Source organism: Cimex lectularius, unplaced genomic scaffold (genome assembly GCF_000648675.2).
Source record: "Cimex lectularius strain Harlan isolate CLEC.00 unplaced genomic scaffold, Clec_2.1 scaffold71, whole genome shotgun sequence".
NCBI classification, from domain to species: Eukaryota; Metazoa; Arthropoda; class Insecta; order Hemiptera; family Cimicidae; genus Cimex; species Cimex lectularius.
The window spans coordinates 373,700-390,542 of NW_019392655.1; the positions used below are offsets into that span (position 1 = coordinate 373,700).

Sequence of the window (16,843 nt, forward strand, 5' to 3'; positions counted from 1 at the left end):
TAATGAGTAGTACAGAATATTAGTTATCAACACAGCACACAACTACTCCTATTTCCTTTATTCATAATTTGCCATTCTATACATACAACTGAATAAGTTTTTTTTTTTTTTTTTTTTTTTTTTTTTTTTTTTTTTTTTTTTTTTTTTTTTTTTTTTTTTTTTTTTTTTAAAGCAAAATTGTTCCATATTATTTGTACATAGGAGTAAAGGGAACACAGTGCCGAGTGGTTAGAGCGTCCAACTCATATTTAACCATGCAACAAGCAGTTCTCGGTTTGAATCCCACACCCCATCGTTTTTTAATTGAACCTTGTTTGAAAGAAGTATTGTAAAGTGATTCCCCCCCCCAGTCTATGACACTCAATGGGTAGTTGGACTCCTGTATGACAGAAATTACTTTACTACTTGGGGAGGTCTGAAGTATTCTTTTGTACTAGTGCATAACTAAAACAAGTAAAAATAAACAAAACAAGCTATAAAAAAAGAGCAAATAAATTCTTTTAAAAAAATCAATAAATAAATAGACATATCTTTGTTTTTCTGAGAAGTCAGAGTATTAAGACGGGGCATAGATAATAAATTACTTTGGAGAGAATCACACACAACTACTGACAGGAAAATGTGCATCAAGATTGGTAAGCCCAGCGGAGTCACCCAAAATAAATTTTTTATTATTGATGACTACATCTTATTCCCCAGAGGGCAATCTAAGTAAGGAAATGATTCACACGACAACTTGTATAATGAAAAGCTGTTTCTTCTTTGGTAAATTGCCACATTATGATCTTGAGAGATGCTGGTATTTTTTAGAAAATATGATTTCTTGGGAATTGTATACAACAAAATATCAGCAGACCTATCAGCAGTGTAGAAGCCCCCCCCCCCCGGGAACCGCTTCTTCATTTCTCTCTACTCCCTGCATGTCCTGGCTAGAAGAGGACCTTCTTGAATTTTCTTTAAATTCCTATGTCCATGTTTTTGTATCCTCTAGTCAAAGTGAATTGAATATGTCTCTCCATTGTGTGGATTTCATATTAAAAATACTTGGGCTCTGAATATTAGCTTTTGGGGCACATGTGCCTTCTTGCGTCCTACATTTATTTTGCATCCTCATCAGCATCCCAGCAAATAGTGTCTTTTCTGACTAAGTAAGTTTTTCTTTTACCAAATTTTTTTTGGACAGGTTTATCCGAAAATTTTGTTTAAATTATTGTTGTTCCCTCCATTCAAATTGAACTGAGAACCTCTCACAATTACGTTGAGTTAAGATTATTGATGTACTTAGCCATGGGCTCTGAGTACTTGGTTTTGAGATCCATGTACCGTCTTGTGCCCTGCCAGAGTACCATCAGTGGTGTCTTAATCAACAGAGTGTTTTGCCTTTTCCCACTCTTTTTTGTACCAAAGTTGGCCTGGTGAGTTAAGATTATTGATGTACTTAGCCATGGGCTCTGAGTACTTGGTTTTGAGATCCATGTACCTTCTTGTTCCCTGTATCAAAGTACCATCAGTGGTGTCTTAATCAACAGAGTGTTTTGCCTTTGCCCACTCTTTTTTTTTGTACCAAAGTTGGCCTGGAAGTTTTGTTTAAATTCAAACACCCCGGGGACCATGAGTATTGGTTATTTGCTCTAAGCAGTTCTTGCAACTCCATTTAAGTTTGATACCTTTGGAGATTATTTTCTGATGTGCAAGACCTAATGTGGATAGTTCATTTGTAACAATTCTCAACATTATTAAAAATTAAACAAATTGAACACAAGCAATAATGTAAATATCCAGATTAATTAATAATAACTGTAATAAACAGTGGTAAAAGTTATAGTTTATTTTTGTTAGCTCGAGAAGCTGTATTTTGCATGTTATTATTATGGGTTTATGTATAGCTTATAACTAAAGAGTGATTGTTTGGTGACTTAAAACACCACATATAATGAAGAATAAAAAAAAAAAAAATGAAAATAAACTGCGGCTGTTTTTTTTCTTAAACAAGAAATAAATACTAGTGCAGTTCATATGTTTTTGTAAACCACATTAATACAAATTTTCAATGATTTGGCAGAAAAAAAATGGAAAAAATTAAACGGAAAATTCAAATTGACTTAAATTCCGCGCTCAAACTTTCACTCGCCGATACCTAAATATAGTAAATTTTCTTTTTTTCCCAATATTTTGTGTAATAAAGAAAGAAGATTTGGATTTTTTCAACCGCCAAAATAGAAAATGTTTTAAGGGAAAGAAGAACAGGAGACGTTTTTTTAGGGTTTTTTTTATGCATTTTGATGACTTCCGACGGGATGAAACAGCATATGTTTCGACTCGGATTGGATAGGAGGTAATCGAGTTGTTATCGTCGGCTATCGCTTTGCATGACGTCTGCCTTCGAGGGTGTAAGTTGTTTTTGTCATTGTATTATTTGTGTATTTTATGGTTTAACCTGGGGGAAAAAAAAACCGATTGGACTGAAAAAATGGATTTGGACCGGCCTTTAGAGAATAGCGCCGAAGGAGATAAAAGCGCGATCGAATCTTTCTTACAAGGCGAAAGAGGGGATGTCCCTCATCAGAAACCCGCTGATGAGTTCAAATCGGAAGAAAACCGGTCTGAGGGGGAGAGCAAAACGGACGAGGAACCGCAGCCGATGCAACCTGAACCCGAGTCCGAACCCGAACCCGCAGAAAAAGAAGAATGGATGGACATTTTGGGCAATGGTCAGTTGAAAAAGAAGGTGCTGAAGCCGGGCGAACCGGATTCCAGGCCTACGAAACCGGACGTGTGCGAGATCTCTTTCGAAGGAAGACTCGAAGATGGTACGGTCGTCGACAAAGAAGATAGGATCGAAGTTTTCTTAGGCGACAATGATACCGCTCAAGGCATTGATTTTGCTCTTGCTCTTATGGACAAAGGAGAAGAAGCCGAAGTGGTAATCGCTTCTAGATTCGCTTACGGCTCTCTCGGTAGAAAGCCGGACATCCCGCCGGATGCGGTCCTCACGTATCGATTGACCCTACACAACGTGAGACAAGAGCTCCCTGTGCAAGAACTTGACATCGAGAAGCGGATAGCGATCGGACTGAAGAAAAAGGAAAGGGGCAATTGGTGGTATACGAGAGATGAGCACACTCTGGCGATTCACTCATACCGCAGTGCTTTAGAGTACCTTGATGATACGGACATCCCTGGCAGCCCCGATGAATCGAGAGTACACTTTCTCTTAGATGAAAGGCTGAAGACATACAACAACTTAGGAGCATCCCAAATGAAGATATCTGCTTATGACGCAGCCTTAACCTCCTTTGGTCATGTTCTAAGCAGTCAGCCCACGAATATCAAAGCGATCTTCAGAAAAGCTAAGATCCTGAAGGTGAAAGGCGAATTGGAGGAGAGCATCGAAGTCGTGCGGCATGGTCTCACTGTCGATCCAGGGGACAAGAGCCTCCAGCAGGAACTCTCCTTGCTTCTGGCGGCACAACGGAAAGATAATACCAAACAGAGAAACCTTTACAAGAAAATGATGGGAAATAGCACTCAAGACAATGGGACTGAGAAGAAGAAACAAAAGTCATCCAATTACGGAACAATAACTTTGATCGCTGTTGTCAGTTTCGCTGTGGCTGCCATTGGTGCGGTTGTAGTGAGATACAAAATTACATAAAAGACAGCTTTATAAATAAAATACTAGTAATATTTTTTTCCTCTAAATTCACTGTACAACTTTTGATTTTTAGTCTTATGCTAAGTTTTGTTTACGGTTTTGTACTGTTCATTTTTATAGTGCTGAGTTGCATTATTGACCTTTTCCTTTCACATATACATTTCTTTTTAAATATACTTTTTATTGTGAAGAGTGTTACCATTAATTTTTACAAGCTCATTTAATGAGTACAGTTAAGAATGTTAATTGTTGAGAAGATATTGCATTCCTTTATTACTCAAACTTCCTCTTTCCTTTATAATCGACATAATGATCAAATAAATTCTATGTATGTATTGTAAGATTAATTATACATTCTTACAGTTAATAAATTGCCGTACATCATATTTGTATTTAAAAGTTAATACATTTATTTTTATATAATGAATATTGTGTTGTCAGTTTGTTTTGGATCCAAGTTAAATTGTGTGTAAGCTTTTATGCTGCTTAATGAAAAGGTTTTAAACATTTATCCAATTATGTCTTGATGAAAGATGGGCCGTAATTTATTACACTTTCATTTTCTGGATTTTTTGTTGATCAAATAATTAGTAAATATAAAATATGGTAAGATGAAGGGTAAGAATGTTCTAAAGGGCAACTGAACAATGATTAATCAATGTCTGCAGTGCAAGAAATTGAAGACCTGTGCTATGTATTAAATAATTTGTTTTATTTTTACGTTACGCTAGTTTATTTTAGTAATTAAGTTATCTTTACTGGCAGTGATGCCTAGGTGCAAATGTGCGTCGGTTGAAAATAAGGATAAAAATATGCATTTTGCATAAAATCACTTATTTACATAAACATTGCAGAAACCAATTAGCTTATTTGTTAAATATATATTTTTTTACAAAAACTATAAGCCAAATATTGTTAAACTGAAAAGTGCATAAAAAGTTATATTTCTTAATGCTCATATGTAACAGCAAAAAAATTTTTTGTTATTGATCTGCTTTAAATAAGTTGTTATATAAACAATAATTAAATTGTTTGTTAAAATAATCGGCCAAAATGATCGGATTTGTAATAAATAAATTTCTACATCCTGTGTGACTCATATTTGAAATTCAATTTTTCTTTCATTGTTTTCGATTAATCTTAGGGTTTAATAATTAAATTTTATATTATTTTATTATTAAAACACTAATATTTAGTTGTTAACTGCATGCAAGAAATTTTTTTAAATGTTTGAAGAAATTGAAACAAAAGTGAACAATTATTAACAAACACAGTTAAAAATCACTTAAGTGAAGTTAACAAAGTGTAAAACTTGAATTATAAATTTAAAAAAAATTAAAATACTGTGTATGGAAACTGTAGCCTAAGACAAGTAAGAAAACAGTTTTTATAAATTTCCATAACCGTGTTAACAACTCAATAACAAGCTCAGTGAAGATGGCATTGCGTAAAAATTAAAGTTAAAACAAATTGGAAAAGATTTTGGATGAAAACTGTTTCTTGAGACACTTAAACACCCAAATTATTGTTAATTTCTATAAACAGTTATCTATTTTATTGTGTACTAAAATAAACTTCAGACTTTAAAAAAAATTCATCTTGCATTTAAGAAATAATCGTTTCATATTTTGTTTGAAGTTAAATCAAATATATATAATANTGTATATTAAATTATATATTTTTTTCATATATAACATCAATATAATAGATATATCAATTGAAATATATGAGTGCATATTGAGTTTGCGCCACAGGAGGAACAAAAGTTGCATTATTTTTTCAGCAGCATTCATACTAGGTGTCGTGTGAGACTGATGAGATAAACTAACATTGACAAACGGTGCAATTTTGTGTCTACATTAGAACATGAATGATATGAGGAAGTGGTAATGCTACAAATTGGAGGTGATGAAAGGCACAGTACATCTGATATGTATAAAAAGTTCAACCCATTGATGTTAGACTGTTACTCATTTAATATTGCCCTTCACTCAGTATTGCCAAGAAATAACGTACCAAACAATATCAGAAGCACTGGAGCAAAACGAATAGAAAAAACACAGTACATGAACGATATACTTTGTGCAATAAGATTTAGAAACAGGTTTATAATTCTAAACAACTTTTGTACAGCAATCCTCCCATAATCATATATACCTGTGAATGTGCGCATATATACGTGTGTGTTTTGTATGCATGTGTGATTTATTTTTATTATTTTTTTTACTTAATTTTTTATGGCCTTATGAACTTTGCCAAGAAAGATATCATATGCGATGTGTATTCTTTTTTTTTTGAGGGGTGGTGGATGGAAGGGATGCATGAAAAAAAGGGCCAAGGACGACGGGGGGAATCGAAGCCCTGACTGCAGGATCTATGAGCTGAGGGTGTATCTATCATGGTGACCACTCCGTTACTGTGGTTCCCCATATGTGTAATTTTTACTTTCCTTAGTTTTTAAATAATATAATAGTTTTAGTTTTTTAATAAATCCTAACCCTCACCTAGCTTAACCGTAATCATACCAAAACCCTACTTAATTAAAACATTCATAATCTAACCTGTCCCAACCCATGTCACTCCTCAGTAATGAGACTCTAAATGGTCGAGCAAAAAAATGGGTCTATCTAGCCCAAAAACAAATTCATGTTCAAAAATTAAACAATCTGGAGATTAATTAATTGACATAGTTTTAAAAAATAAAGACATTAAATACCAGCCGTCTTGGACAGGAAACAAAATCATGATCGATTATCTCATTTTATTGGGTTGTCAGTTGAAAACATTTAGTCTGCCTGACCTGACTGTTTGGTTTTCAGTATTAGAAGGACCACTTTTTCCCTTACCAACTCTTTGGATCAAGGTCTTGAAGAAAAAAACAAATTCAGTTACTGCCAAGCTTTCAACCTATGGGTTTGTCAAGGCAAAACAATTTTGGATATGTCTACAGATTTTCATATTTAAGTTTTTTATAAGCGATCTCAAATTTCCTTGAAGACTGACTCAGTTCTAACACTACCACGCTTTGTAACAAGTTTTTTTCTTTTAAGACCATCCAGAGTGTTCCTGACTGTTTTAGCCTGCCAGGCTTGTGTCTCTTCTCCATCTTCATAGGTGGGTTTGATACTTGCCTCACCCTGCTTATACCCTCCTAAACTTAAAAAAATTAAGTTTGTCATTTGCTGTTTTGGTCCGTCAAGTCCCTTTCGGCTCTTCACCATATACTCTAGAGGGTTTAATTGTCTCACCCTGCTTATATGCTCCATCAATTCTTTGATTTTTGACTCGTGTTTTATCATTTAGTCTAGTTTGTTTTATTTGTTTTTACATTAGTCATTATTAGGGTTCTGAAGAATAAGATTTAATCTTCGAAAGCTCAATGAAAGAACTCAGCATAAGTTTAAATAATTCCTGGTTCTTGACTAAGCCAAATAACATAAATGAATATCAATTAATTAAAACGTTTATAGTTTATAATTAATGAATATTGCACAGGCCAAGTACACTAAGGTCCTCTTCTAATACATTTGCTATTTGAAAGACAATGGCGTCTTGTATTGACACATAAAAAACATTCAATTTATTCTAGGTTCTGCAATTAATGCACGGGGTGACTAATGTTAAAAGTTATGACGTTTTCAAATCCTTCAATTTTCTTCTGTAAGTCATAAAGCCCAAATCATAGTAAGCCCGGCCTAAGAAATACGAATAATTGCCTCATTCTTCGTCGGAAATGCCTGGTTCAGTTAACATCTTGGTTTTTAAACGGCTAAAGAAGATAGTGCTGTTTGTTTTCAATTGAGGAGAACGTACTTTCTGTACGTGCCTAACTCCCAGTTCCAGTTAAAAGGACAAAAGCGGGCGTGGCCGAAGGAAGGAAAAAAGAGAGACAAACGCCTATTTAAATATGAATCAACAAGTTTGAATAACTACTAGGTTACTGGGCCGTAAACCTCAAATTAGAGACGCGGAAAGTACAGGGACAATTATTTTCTCTACTTTCTTTTTCTTTTGAGAAAAACGCTCGTTTTTACGAGGCACGTATGGACTACGTTTCGGGAATATGACGGTCCTTTACTGTCGGCTCGATGACAGAACTTTACGGATGTTCTCGAGAGGATATAAAATAAATAATAATCTGTACTACGCCTAATGGACATACACTTTCTATTTGGGTAGTGTTTTGTATGTATTTCTTCCTTTTGTCATTGAACTACTTAGAAAGTTTATCGCAAACAGCCGATAAGACAGTCAAAAAGTTAGCACAAAAACTAAGCGTCGCCGGGAAATTTTCAACGATTAATTCGTTAAAAATAATAAACCATGCAACAGTTTGAAGAATAGGGTGCTATTTGTACTGTTCGATTTATTCTTCGGGTCTGCAGCCTGATGAAATAGAGCTTTGGGTTTGTAACTAACTCAATACAAAACACTGCAACCACTTTGGATATAAGGAACTGTGGGGTAATTCCAAGCCATCCGATACCCAGCGCAGCCAATCCTCCTTATAAAAAGTCCTCAGACAAATCAAATACCCTTACCTAATCTCACTATCCAGTACCTCAACATTCCTTTTGCCAACAACTGATCCCCGATCTAGCTTCTACAAGTTTCACATAACATTCATAGTAAAAGCTAGAACACACTCGTACAAAATCGCGCGACTGTCTATAGAAGTAGTAAAAAGTAAAATCTGGTGGAGACAAGTCTGGAGAATAAGGTGGGTGCTGAAGAACTTCGTAGCCAAACTCTTTCAATTTGTTTACAGTATGTTTTCGAAACATGAGTCCTGGCGTTGTCATGGAGGAGTATAGGACCTTTTCCGATTTACCAATGCAGGTTGTTTTTTGAGTAATTTCCTTGCAGTAAGATGTAGAGGTAATGGTTTCACCCCTAGGCAAAGAGAGTAGTGAATAATTCCAGCCATGGACCACCATACTTTTCTTCGGTCACCATAATTTCTTTTGAGTGGAAATTTGGTTTGGGCATGTGTCCTGGTCTTTCGTCGATGTTTAACCACTGCCCTGACCGACGCTGATTGTCGTATGCAATCCATTTTTCATCTCAATTATTATTTCAAGAAAAGGCTAGTTTTTTGCCTGGCGAGCGACGAAACGCATGTCTCAAGGCGCGTTATCTGCTGTCGCTCAGTGAGGTTATGAGGAACCCATAGATCAAACTTTTTGACTTTTCCTATGTTCCTTAATTGTCTTAACACGGTAGCTGCAATTGCATTTAGTTGTGCTGTGAGTCGTCTGACTGTTTGATAGTGGTTTTCTTCCATCTGAAGCTTAAGGATATCGTCAATTAAAGTTGGAGGTCTTCCGCGGGGCTCATTTTCCAATTCGGTTTTCCTTCCGAAAACATAGCAAACTAACGCGAATGGTTCATTTACCCTCTCTTCCTCAAACGCCTTACTGATGTTTCTTGCAGTCTCAGATGCCGAATGACCATTTTTAAACTCGTACACACTTTATATTACACGAAAATCGAACATTCATTTGAAACAACCCAATAGTTTTCGGGATAACATGACGAGTGAGATAGCGGTCGGCGGCTTTGCTGCTTCTGTTGTTTCAATGGACAAGGGACGTTTTAGCAGATGGATAGTTCGGAGGATAGTTCAGGTTTCAGAAATTTCACCCGGCTAACCTCCACCGAGTGAAAATTTGCTACTTATGATTGGAAATAAAATATGCAAGCCAGAAACGAGTCAGAGCAACCCTTCCAGCCTCTGTTGTTGATGTTGCGCAACATGTCTCAAGTATTCCATCCGAGCTGGGAGATCATAGACTTTTGCGATTTTTGTCTACAGGAAGTTGCAGAACAAGTCATTTGTTCTCGATTGGTCTGTAGGCAATTGTAGAACTTTGACTGAAGACACGAGTTGCACTTTGTCTACGAGTGTGTACTAGCCTTAACCCTATTGGCCAAGCTCTCTCTACACTTTTACATCTCCAGAAAAAAATCCTTAAACAGGTGGTTTGTCTATATTCGGTGATTTATTTATTATTGATACAAACTAAACACTGAAGATGGCGTAATGCTTTTGAAAGAAAAAAACAGCAAACAGACGGACCAGGATGATTAGAAAGGTTCAAGCTACACATAATGCACAGTTTGGAAGTCGGGTCTTTCTGGTCTTCCTTCGTCGATTTATTATGTCTTCGCACGAACGCACCACTGAAGATGGTGAAATATCGAAAAACGTCTGACAGGCCAAAACGACGAGGTCAGGAGGACCAGGATGATCAGAAACGAACAAGCTACTTGTAATTTTTTGTTTGGTCATTTTCGATTATCCTGGTCTATTTGTCCCTACCGATTCTGTCAATCTTAACTCAAGTCGACCACTAAAGATGGCGTAAAGTCGAAACATCTCTGACGGGCCAAAACAGCGAGGATAGCAGAAGGATGAGGTCTATTCATCCTCAATGATTTAGTCTGTTTTCATACCTACCACTGATGACGGCGAAAAGCCGGAACCCGTTCGACGGACAATAAAGCGAGGATAGGTGAACCAGGATGATTGCAAGTGCCTATCCTGGTCTACCTATCTTTCGATTTATCCTGTTTTCACAAAACCTAAATGGAGACGGCGACACGCCGAAACGCACCTGACAGACCAAAGCGGCGAGAATAAAAGGACCAGGATGATTGGAAATATACAAAATACATGTACGAGCTCAACCTTAAATTTAAAAATAATATGCAATGCTGAACAAAAACATAAAAAATATGCATTATTAGCTTTCCTCTCTCCATTATTTTTCATAACGTTTAATTTTTTTTATTGAAATAGAACTATGGAAGATAATCCTTTTTATATAGGATTATTGATATCAATGTTTATTTTCCTTTTGAAATTTGTTCATTAACTATCATTTTGGTTTGCCTTTCCTCGTTTGGTAGGTCAGTCAGACGCGTTTCGGCATTTCACAAAATTCACTTTAGCCTGTGTGTTAGTCTGTCATCCTGTCCGGTTTTAAAGTTTGCTGACAGGCCATATACGTCTGACAGCCAGGATGAAACAGCTAATTGCTCTTCGCTGTTCTTATTTCGTTCCTGATTCCCTCATTGATTGGATTTCGATTATAATGCTTACAGATTAAAGTTTTGACCTATTATTAATAAACGGCAACGTTGACACCAAAACAGTTCAGGCAGATTTGACCGGAAATGACTAAATTTCAAATTCATCATCCTATAGGCAACAGAGATTCACACAAAAAATTTTTATTTGACAAAGAACACCTTTTAAATTTTCTTTTAAAAATGACTTTTATTGTTTTTTTTTTAAAAACTTTTATATTTGATAGTGATTTAACCTATTTCTAAGATGGATGGCTTTTGGTTGCATGTTGATGACCTTTTTGATTATATCTCCAAAAACAAAATATGTATTAAGATAAAAGGTCATTTTCAATGTCTTAAACTGTATCTTTAGGCAATTTTTATAATTTTAATTCAAAACTGACGTGTTATTCGATTTCTACGATTTGAGAAAGAAACAACGTCGGAATTAAAGTATTGAACCCTCAAGAGATGGGACGAAGACTCCCTTGGACTGCTTGTTTAGGACGATGACACACTTTGCTTGGGTACACAGGCCAAGTGACAAGACCCTCGTTTATATTACCTTTTCCTTTTATTTTTTATTTTTTAGAACGACACCGCTTCTTTTATGAGCAATCCTTTTACTCGGCACACACTATGCCGTGCGCGCGCTTAAACAGGGGTGATTTCTCGCCAGGGATAAGTTGCTTTTTATTGATCTTCAATTATTTTAAAATATTCAATTCGATTTAGAATGTTAAGTTAGAAAGATGAGATGAAAATCTCGTCTATCCACTCATCTGACCTCGCACCGAAAAATTTCCTATCTTTCTAATCGAAAAATTCAATTTTCTTGGAGGCTTTATCGTACAAAAAAATAAATTTGACGAAAATCAAATGGAGTCGATTTGAGTGGTAAAACTGAAAAGTGTGCAGAGGAAAAAGTAAAACCCTAAAAAATAATAAGTTTGACCTAGATGTCTGATTCAGTTGAAGTTAAAATTAGCAATTAATTCCATTCACTATTTTTTGTGGTCCGCTTGACCAATTAGTTATTAGCAATTAATTTTTTTTATAAATAACTCGCCATAACATAAAAATAATTAGTTTGCATATACGAAATAAATTAGTGTAAATATAAATTATTTGCTGATGATTTAAAGATCTAAAAAATCATCAAATCAACCATCGGACTGTGATGAACTAAAAGACTTAAATAATCTAGCCAATTGGACTTTTTCTAGTGGAATAATTAAATATAGAATAATGCAAATGTATGCGCTGAAAAAAATTAAGCCTTATTATCTATAACTACAAGATTAACAACTCTGAATTCGAGATAACTAAATCTATGAAGGACCTAGGAGACCACTTATAATTTTTCGTGTGGTCGTTTCTTATGTTGTAGAATTCATCACTAACTCTGAACATATTGTCATGATCATAAATAAAGTCTTCATTAAAAGAAATGCTAGTGAACTCAGAAACATCGGTTGTAACAAATATTACTCTTTTTTTGTTAGATCTATTCTCAAATTCAATTCACCAATCTGGTCACCTTATTATTTAAAATATATAAATAAAATTGAAAAAAATTAAGAATAGAGTTTTAAAATACTTAGCATACAGATCATTTATAAAAGCTGAATATGTAAATTATGCCGTTCATAAAGATATTATTATTATTATTATTAAATAGAGGTTGCATGGTTGCAAAAAGGGCAATTAGGCAACCAGCAAAGCTACATTGTTGTGCGGGTTGACGATCTTTACCACTGGCAAACTTTTTCAGCCTACGAGAGTCGCCATTTACAGAGGCATGACTGTGTCAAGAATGATAAAATAGTGATGATAAACAGACGAGGAAAATCTGAAATGGGGAAAAAATAAATTGCTAGTGGCTTGTTCGTTTCTGAGCATCTTGGTATGCCTATCCTCGATGTTTTCGTGTATCAGGCCCGTTTCGACTTTTCGCAATTTCAGTAGTAGGGCTATGTTAAGAATGAATAAACCAGCTAAAATAGGCAGACAAGAAACATTTTCAAAGTAAAACTTTCCTGTATATTGGACCTTTTTGGTGATCCTGGTCGGTCTGTGCTCACTGTTTTTGCATAAAGGAGCATTTCAACATTTCGCCCTCTTCAGTGGTGAGCTTGAGTTAAGAAGCAAAGATAGGGAGACTAGGAAAACCTGAATGTACCAAATGTCTTACTTGGATGTTTCTGATCATCGTAGTCCGCCTAACCTCGCCGTTTTGACCTGTCAGACCTGTTTCGATTTGCTCTATTTCATTTGGCTTTTGTGTGAAAATATTAAGACAGTGAAGATAGACAAACTATGAAGAAGTGGAACGACCAAACTATAAATTACATGTGCTTTGGACGACTTTGATCATCCTGGTCCCCCTATCCTAGCTGTTTCGGCCTGTCAGACGTTTTTCGCTATTTCACCACCTTCCGTGGTGCGTTTGTGCGAATACAAAATACATCAACGAAGGCAGGCAGACCAGAAAGACCTGACTTCCAAACTATGCGTTACGTGTAGCTTGAACCTTTCTAATCATCATGGTCCGTCTATTTGCTGTTTTTTTCTATCAAACGCATTTCGCCATCGTCAGTAATAGGTTTTTCGCTGTTTTGGTATGTTAAGCTCGCTTCAGCTTTTGACCAAATTTTTGTATTGACTAAAAGTCTTCGTAGTTGTCCAATTATTCTGTTTTGTTGTCTCTTGATTCTTGTGTGGAGGATTCCAACTAAGTCTGCGGTGTAGGTATCTGTAGAAAAGTCCAAGTATCTTGTAGTTGATGTAGAGTGGAGGGTAAGGCTGTTGTTTTTTCAAAATATAAATTAAGTATTTTGCAAACAAGTATAAAAGATACTGTAAAAAGGTGACAAATCCTTGTCGTATTACCAGAATGAGAAACAGCAAAGAAAAAAAAAAAAAAAAGTCTGCGGTGTAGGTATCTGTAGAAAAGTCTAAGTATCTTGTAGTTGTACCTTGTCGTATTACCAGGATGAGAAACAGCAAAAAAAAAAAAAAAACAATTTGTAGTTTGGTAGTTTCACGTCCATTTGGCCTACCTACCTTCGCTGATTTATTTTACCTCCAAACAAATGGGACTAAAACTTCGAGGCTAGGCAGACCAGTGTGATCAGAAACAAGTAAACCACTTATAATTTTTCGTGTGGTCGTTCTTATTTTTCTGATCTAGTAATCCTATGTGATGAAGAGGCAAATCGCGCCTGATAGATAAAAAACCCAGGATTGCAAGATGCTCAGACACGAACGAACTACTAGTAATTTATTGTTTGTCCTTTTCAGATTTTCCTCTTTTCTTTATCCTCACTGATCTTATTATTCTTGACACAGGCGTACCCCTGGTAAGATGGCGAAAAGGAAGAAGAAACGGACCAACATTAAAAAAAAAGATCCAACTATAGACTAACTGACTCTAAATAGTGTAAAAACCTTTAGTAAACCAACTAAAGTGGTGGTAAATATATCCATCTAAGTAGGTACAAGTTATGTCTGACAAATTGTATTCTCTAATATCTGCCACTTGATTAATACATGACCGTCAAACTTAATTAATTGGACAAATTAATTACCAAGCCATTTGGACTTTAAATAAGCATGTTATTCTTGGACATACCAAAGGTTTTACATTGTAAACGTGAAAGATTTATTAGTCATGGCAGGGCTGTCTCTCACATAAATTCTATTAGATTAAATCTTAAATAGTTATTAACTAAGATAGTACTTGGCTGCTGCCGAATGCTCCTGGGTACTAGTTAATCAAGAGAACTGTCGCAAAAGTAAAACTAGGATAACAATCAATAAATATAACATCAATAACTTAGATAAGTAAAATTTGCTCTAGAAAACGTAGTAATGAAAATAAAGCAAGATAGATTGAAGAAATGGAGAGATTAATATGAAAAGCATAGGATAGTTAAAAAATTATCGAAGGATACCAGCCCAAGCACCCACTCCAAATGTAAAGATAAAAAAGGAGAAATATGAGAAAATGAAACAGAAATGTTGAAAGAGTGGACCGAGCACTTTATTGAGCTACTAAACACAGTAACACATCAGTTTGGAAGAATAAGTCTTAAACATAAGCAAACTATGGAAGAATTGAAGAAGCATACAACAGACACGAAGTAGAAGAGGCAAAAGGAAGTTGAAGAACTGGAAAGTACCAGGCGAAGTTGAAATAAACTGTGAACTGCTGAAAAAAATACAAGGTACGAGTACATTTCATTTTGGTGAAGCCGAAACAATTAAATTAGCATGGTCCGATGAAAAATTGTCAAAATTGAGTTAGGCAATATTTTCTTTTAGAGAACACAAATTGGCAAGGTAGGCTGCTTATTTAAATAAAATGTTTGGGCTACGTTCATACACCGATGATATTAATCCTAGTAAGAAACTAAAAAAAGATAAATTCGAAAAACGTTCTGTGTTCTTGGATAGCAAAGCAAAAGGTTATGGTTGTAAACAAATGACAATGAAACGAAATTGAATCTTGCTGAAAAAAAGAAGACGATACGGTAGCCGAAACATTCGCAAGACTATAGCTTAAAAATAGTGAGTAGTTAGAAAAAGCTGGGAAACTGAACATTGTGCGCAAAAAGTACAATATATAGATCAAGATCCAAAGGCGAAATCTCAAAGTGAGACTGTGCAAGATTCTTGTACGTACTGTTGTCTGCTGTGGTGGAACAATGTGGTCAATTATTTTTTAAAAATAGCTACAGGTCTTTGGAAGAAAGAAGGTGGAGAGAATTCTAGGCCTAGTATACGAGACATTGGATGATACAGCATAATTCATGAAATTATCGCGATGATGCAATGAATAAACAGCTATCTATGTCGTGGTATTATGATCTTTTCGAATGTACTAACTAGCAGAAGTTACACTCATTAAGACAAAAAAATACAAAAAGCGAAGACCTGAAGATTTTGTAGTGTGAAAGTATAAATCCAAAACTAGCCTAATGAATACAACAGTGGTTAGACCTCTGGTCATATAAATAGCCTTAGAGGGCGAGATAGATGAAAGAGAGCCTGAATCATTGATGTAAATGTGTATACCGACAGGTAAAAAATTACATCCAATTGATTTTTTTTCATTCCTCGTTAAAAGAAAATTCGACCCTTAATTTGTCTCATTGTTTTTATCAATAATATTTGTTTATGTTGTGTTTTAAATTGGGAATATCAATTAGAGGTAAACACGGGATTTAAAATGTTTGTTCAGTCTCATTTGTTGAGACAACAAATTTCTTAATTTCAATTTTTAAATATAAAAATGCCACTTAGCGCTGAGGATGTTGCGCGCGGTGTAGCATTTATTGATGACGCTCCATTAGGTATGGGGCTATTGCCATCGGAGTTCCCTAAGAAACGCAGTTAGAAGTTTTCGAAAAACTGGGTCCTAACATACGAAGCTGTCTGGATGCCCTAGGGTAACAAAACCACAAGATGGCCATTCTTGAATTTGAGAATTTTGCGAAACTGGCACCTGTTGTTCGGATGTTGTTCATGCGATTCATCAGCTCCAGGAAGTTCAAGGTGTCCAAATTTCTGAACGCACTGCTCGAAGAAGATTAAATCAGTATGGACTGATGGCTTTTCACCCCGCAAGAGGACCAGAACATCCAGAGTTTCACGACTCGCATTTGCTCGAGAACACAGCCATGGAGCCATGGGTGTTTGAACGATTGGTCTGCTGTACGTTTTACAGATGAGTATAGATTTCCTTTACCATCTCCCAAAGAAGGCGAAATGAAAGGTGCGAAGCTTGTAATTTTTCCCAGAGCTAATCTTTTAACGTAGCTCAGTGATGATGTCAGGGTCTTAGCCTGGCCAGACATGAACCTCATCGAATATTTATGGGATAACCTAAAAAGACGAATACGAGCACGTCCATCACTTCCTGAGACACTCCGCGATCTTGAAAGGACTCTTCGTGAAGAATGGGCTAACCACCAGGCAAAGAGACATTTCCAGACTGGTAGAAAGTTGCCGAGGCGTCTTCGAGATGTAATTAAGGCAAGAAGAGGAAATACGCGATATTGAAATGTTAATTAAAGATCTAATTAAAACAAATTTTATCTGTCCTTCTTT

The 16,843-nt window shown here is 35.6% G+C and overlaps 1 protein-coding gene across 1 annotated transcript; it reads left to right on the forward strand.

Moving 5' to 3' along the window:
• The first annotated feature begins 1,992 nt into the window (after positions 1-1,992).
• LOC106668268 (peptidyl-prolyl cis-trans isomerase FKBP8) lies at positions 1,993-4,082 on the forward strand. The gene has a single exon (XM_014396864.1). The coding sequence runs from the start codon at positions 2,471-2,473 to the stop codon at positions 3,653-3,655; it is 1,185 nt and encodes a 394-aa protein (XP_014252350.1). The 5' UTR covers positions 1,993-2,470; the 3' UTR covers positions 3,656-4,082.
• The last annotated feature ends 12,761 nt before the right edge of the window (positions 4,083-16,843 follow it).

Bases quoted from the DNA above. Each gene is read 5' to 3' on its own strand.
- LOC106668268 (XM_014396864.1), top strand. From the start codon at position 2,471: ATGGATTTGGACCGGCCTTTAGAGAATAGCGCCGAAGGAGATAAAAGC.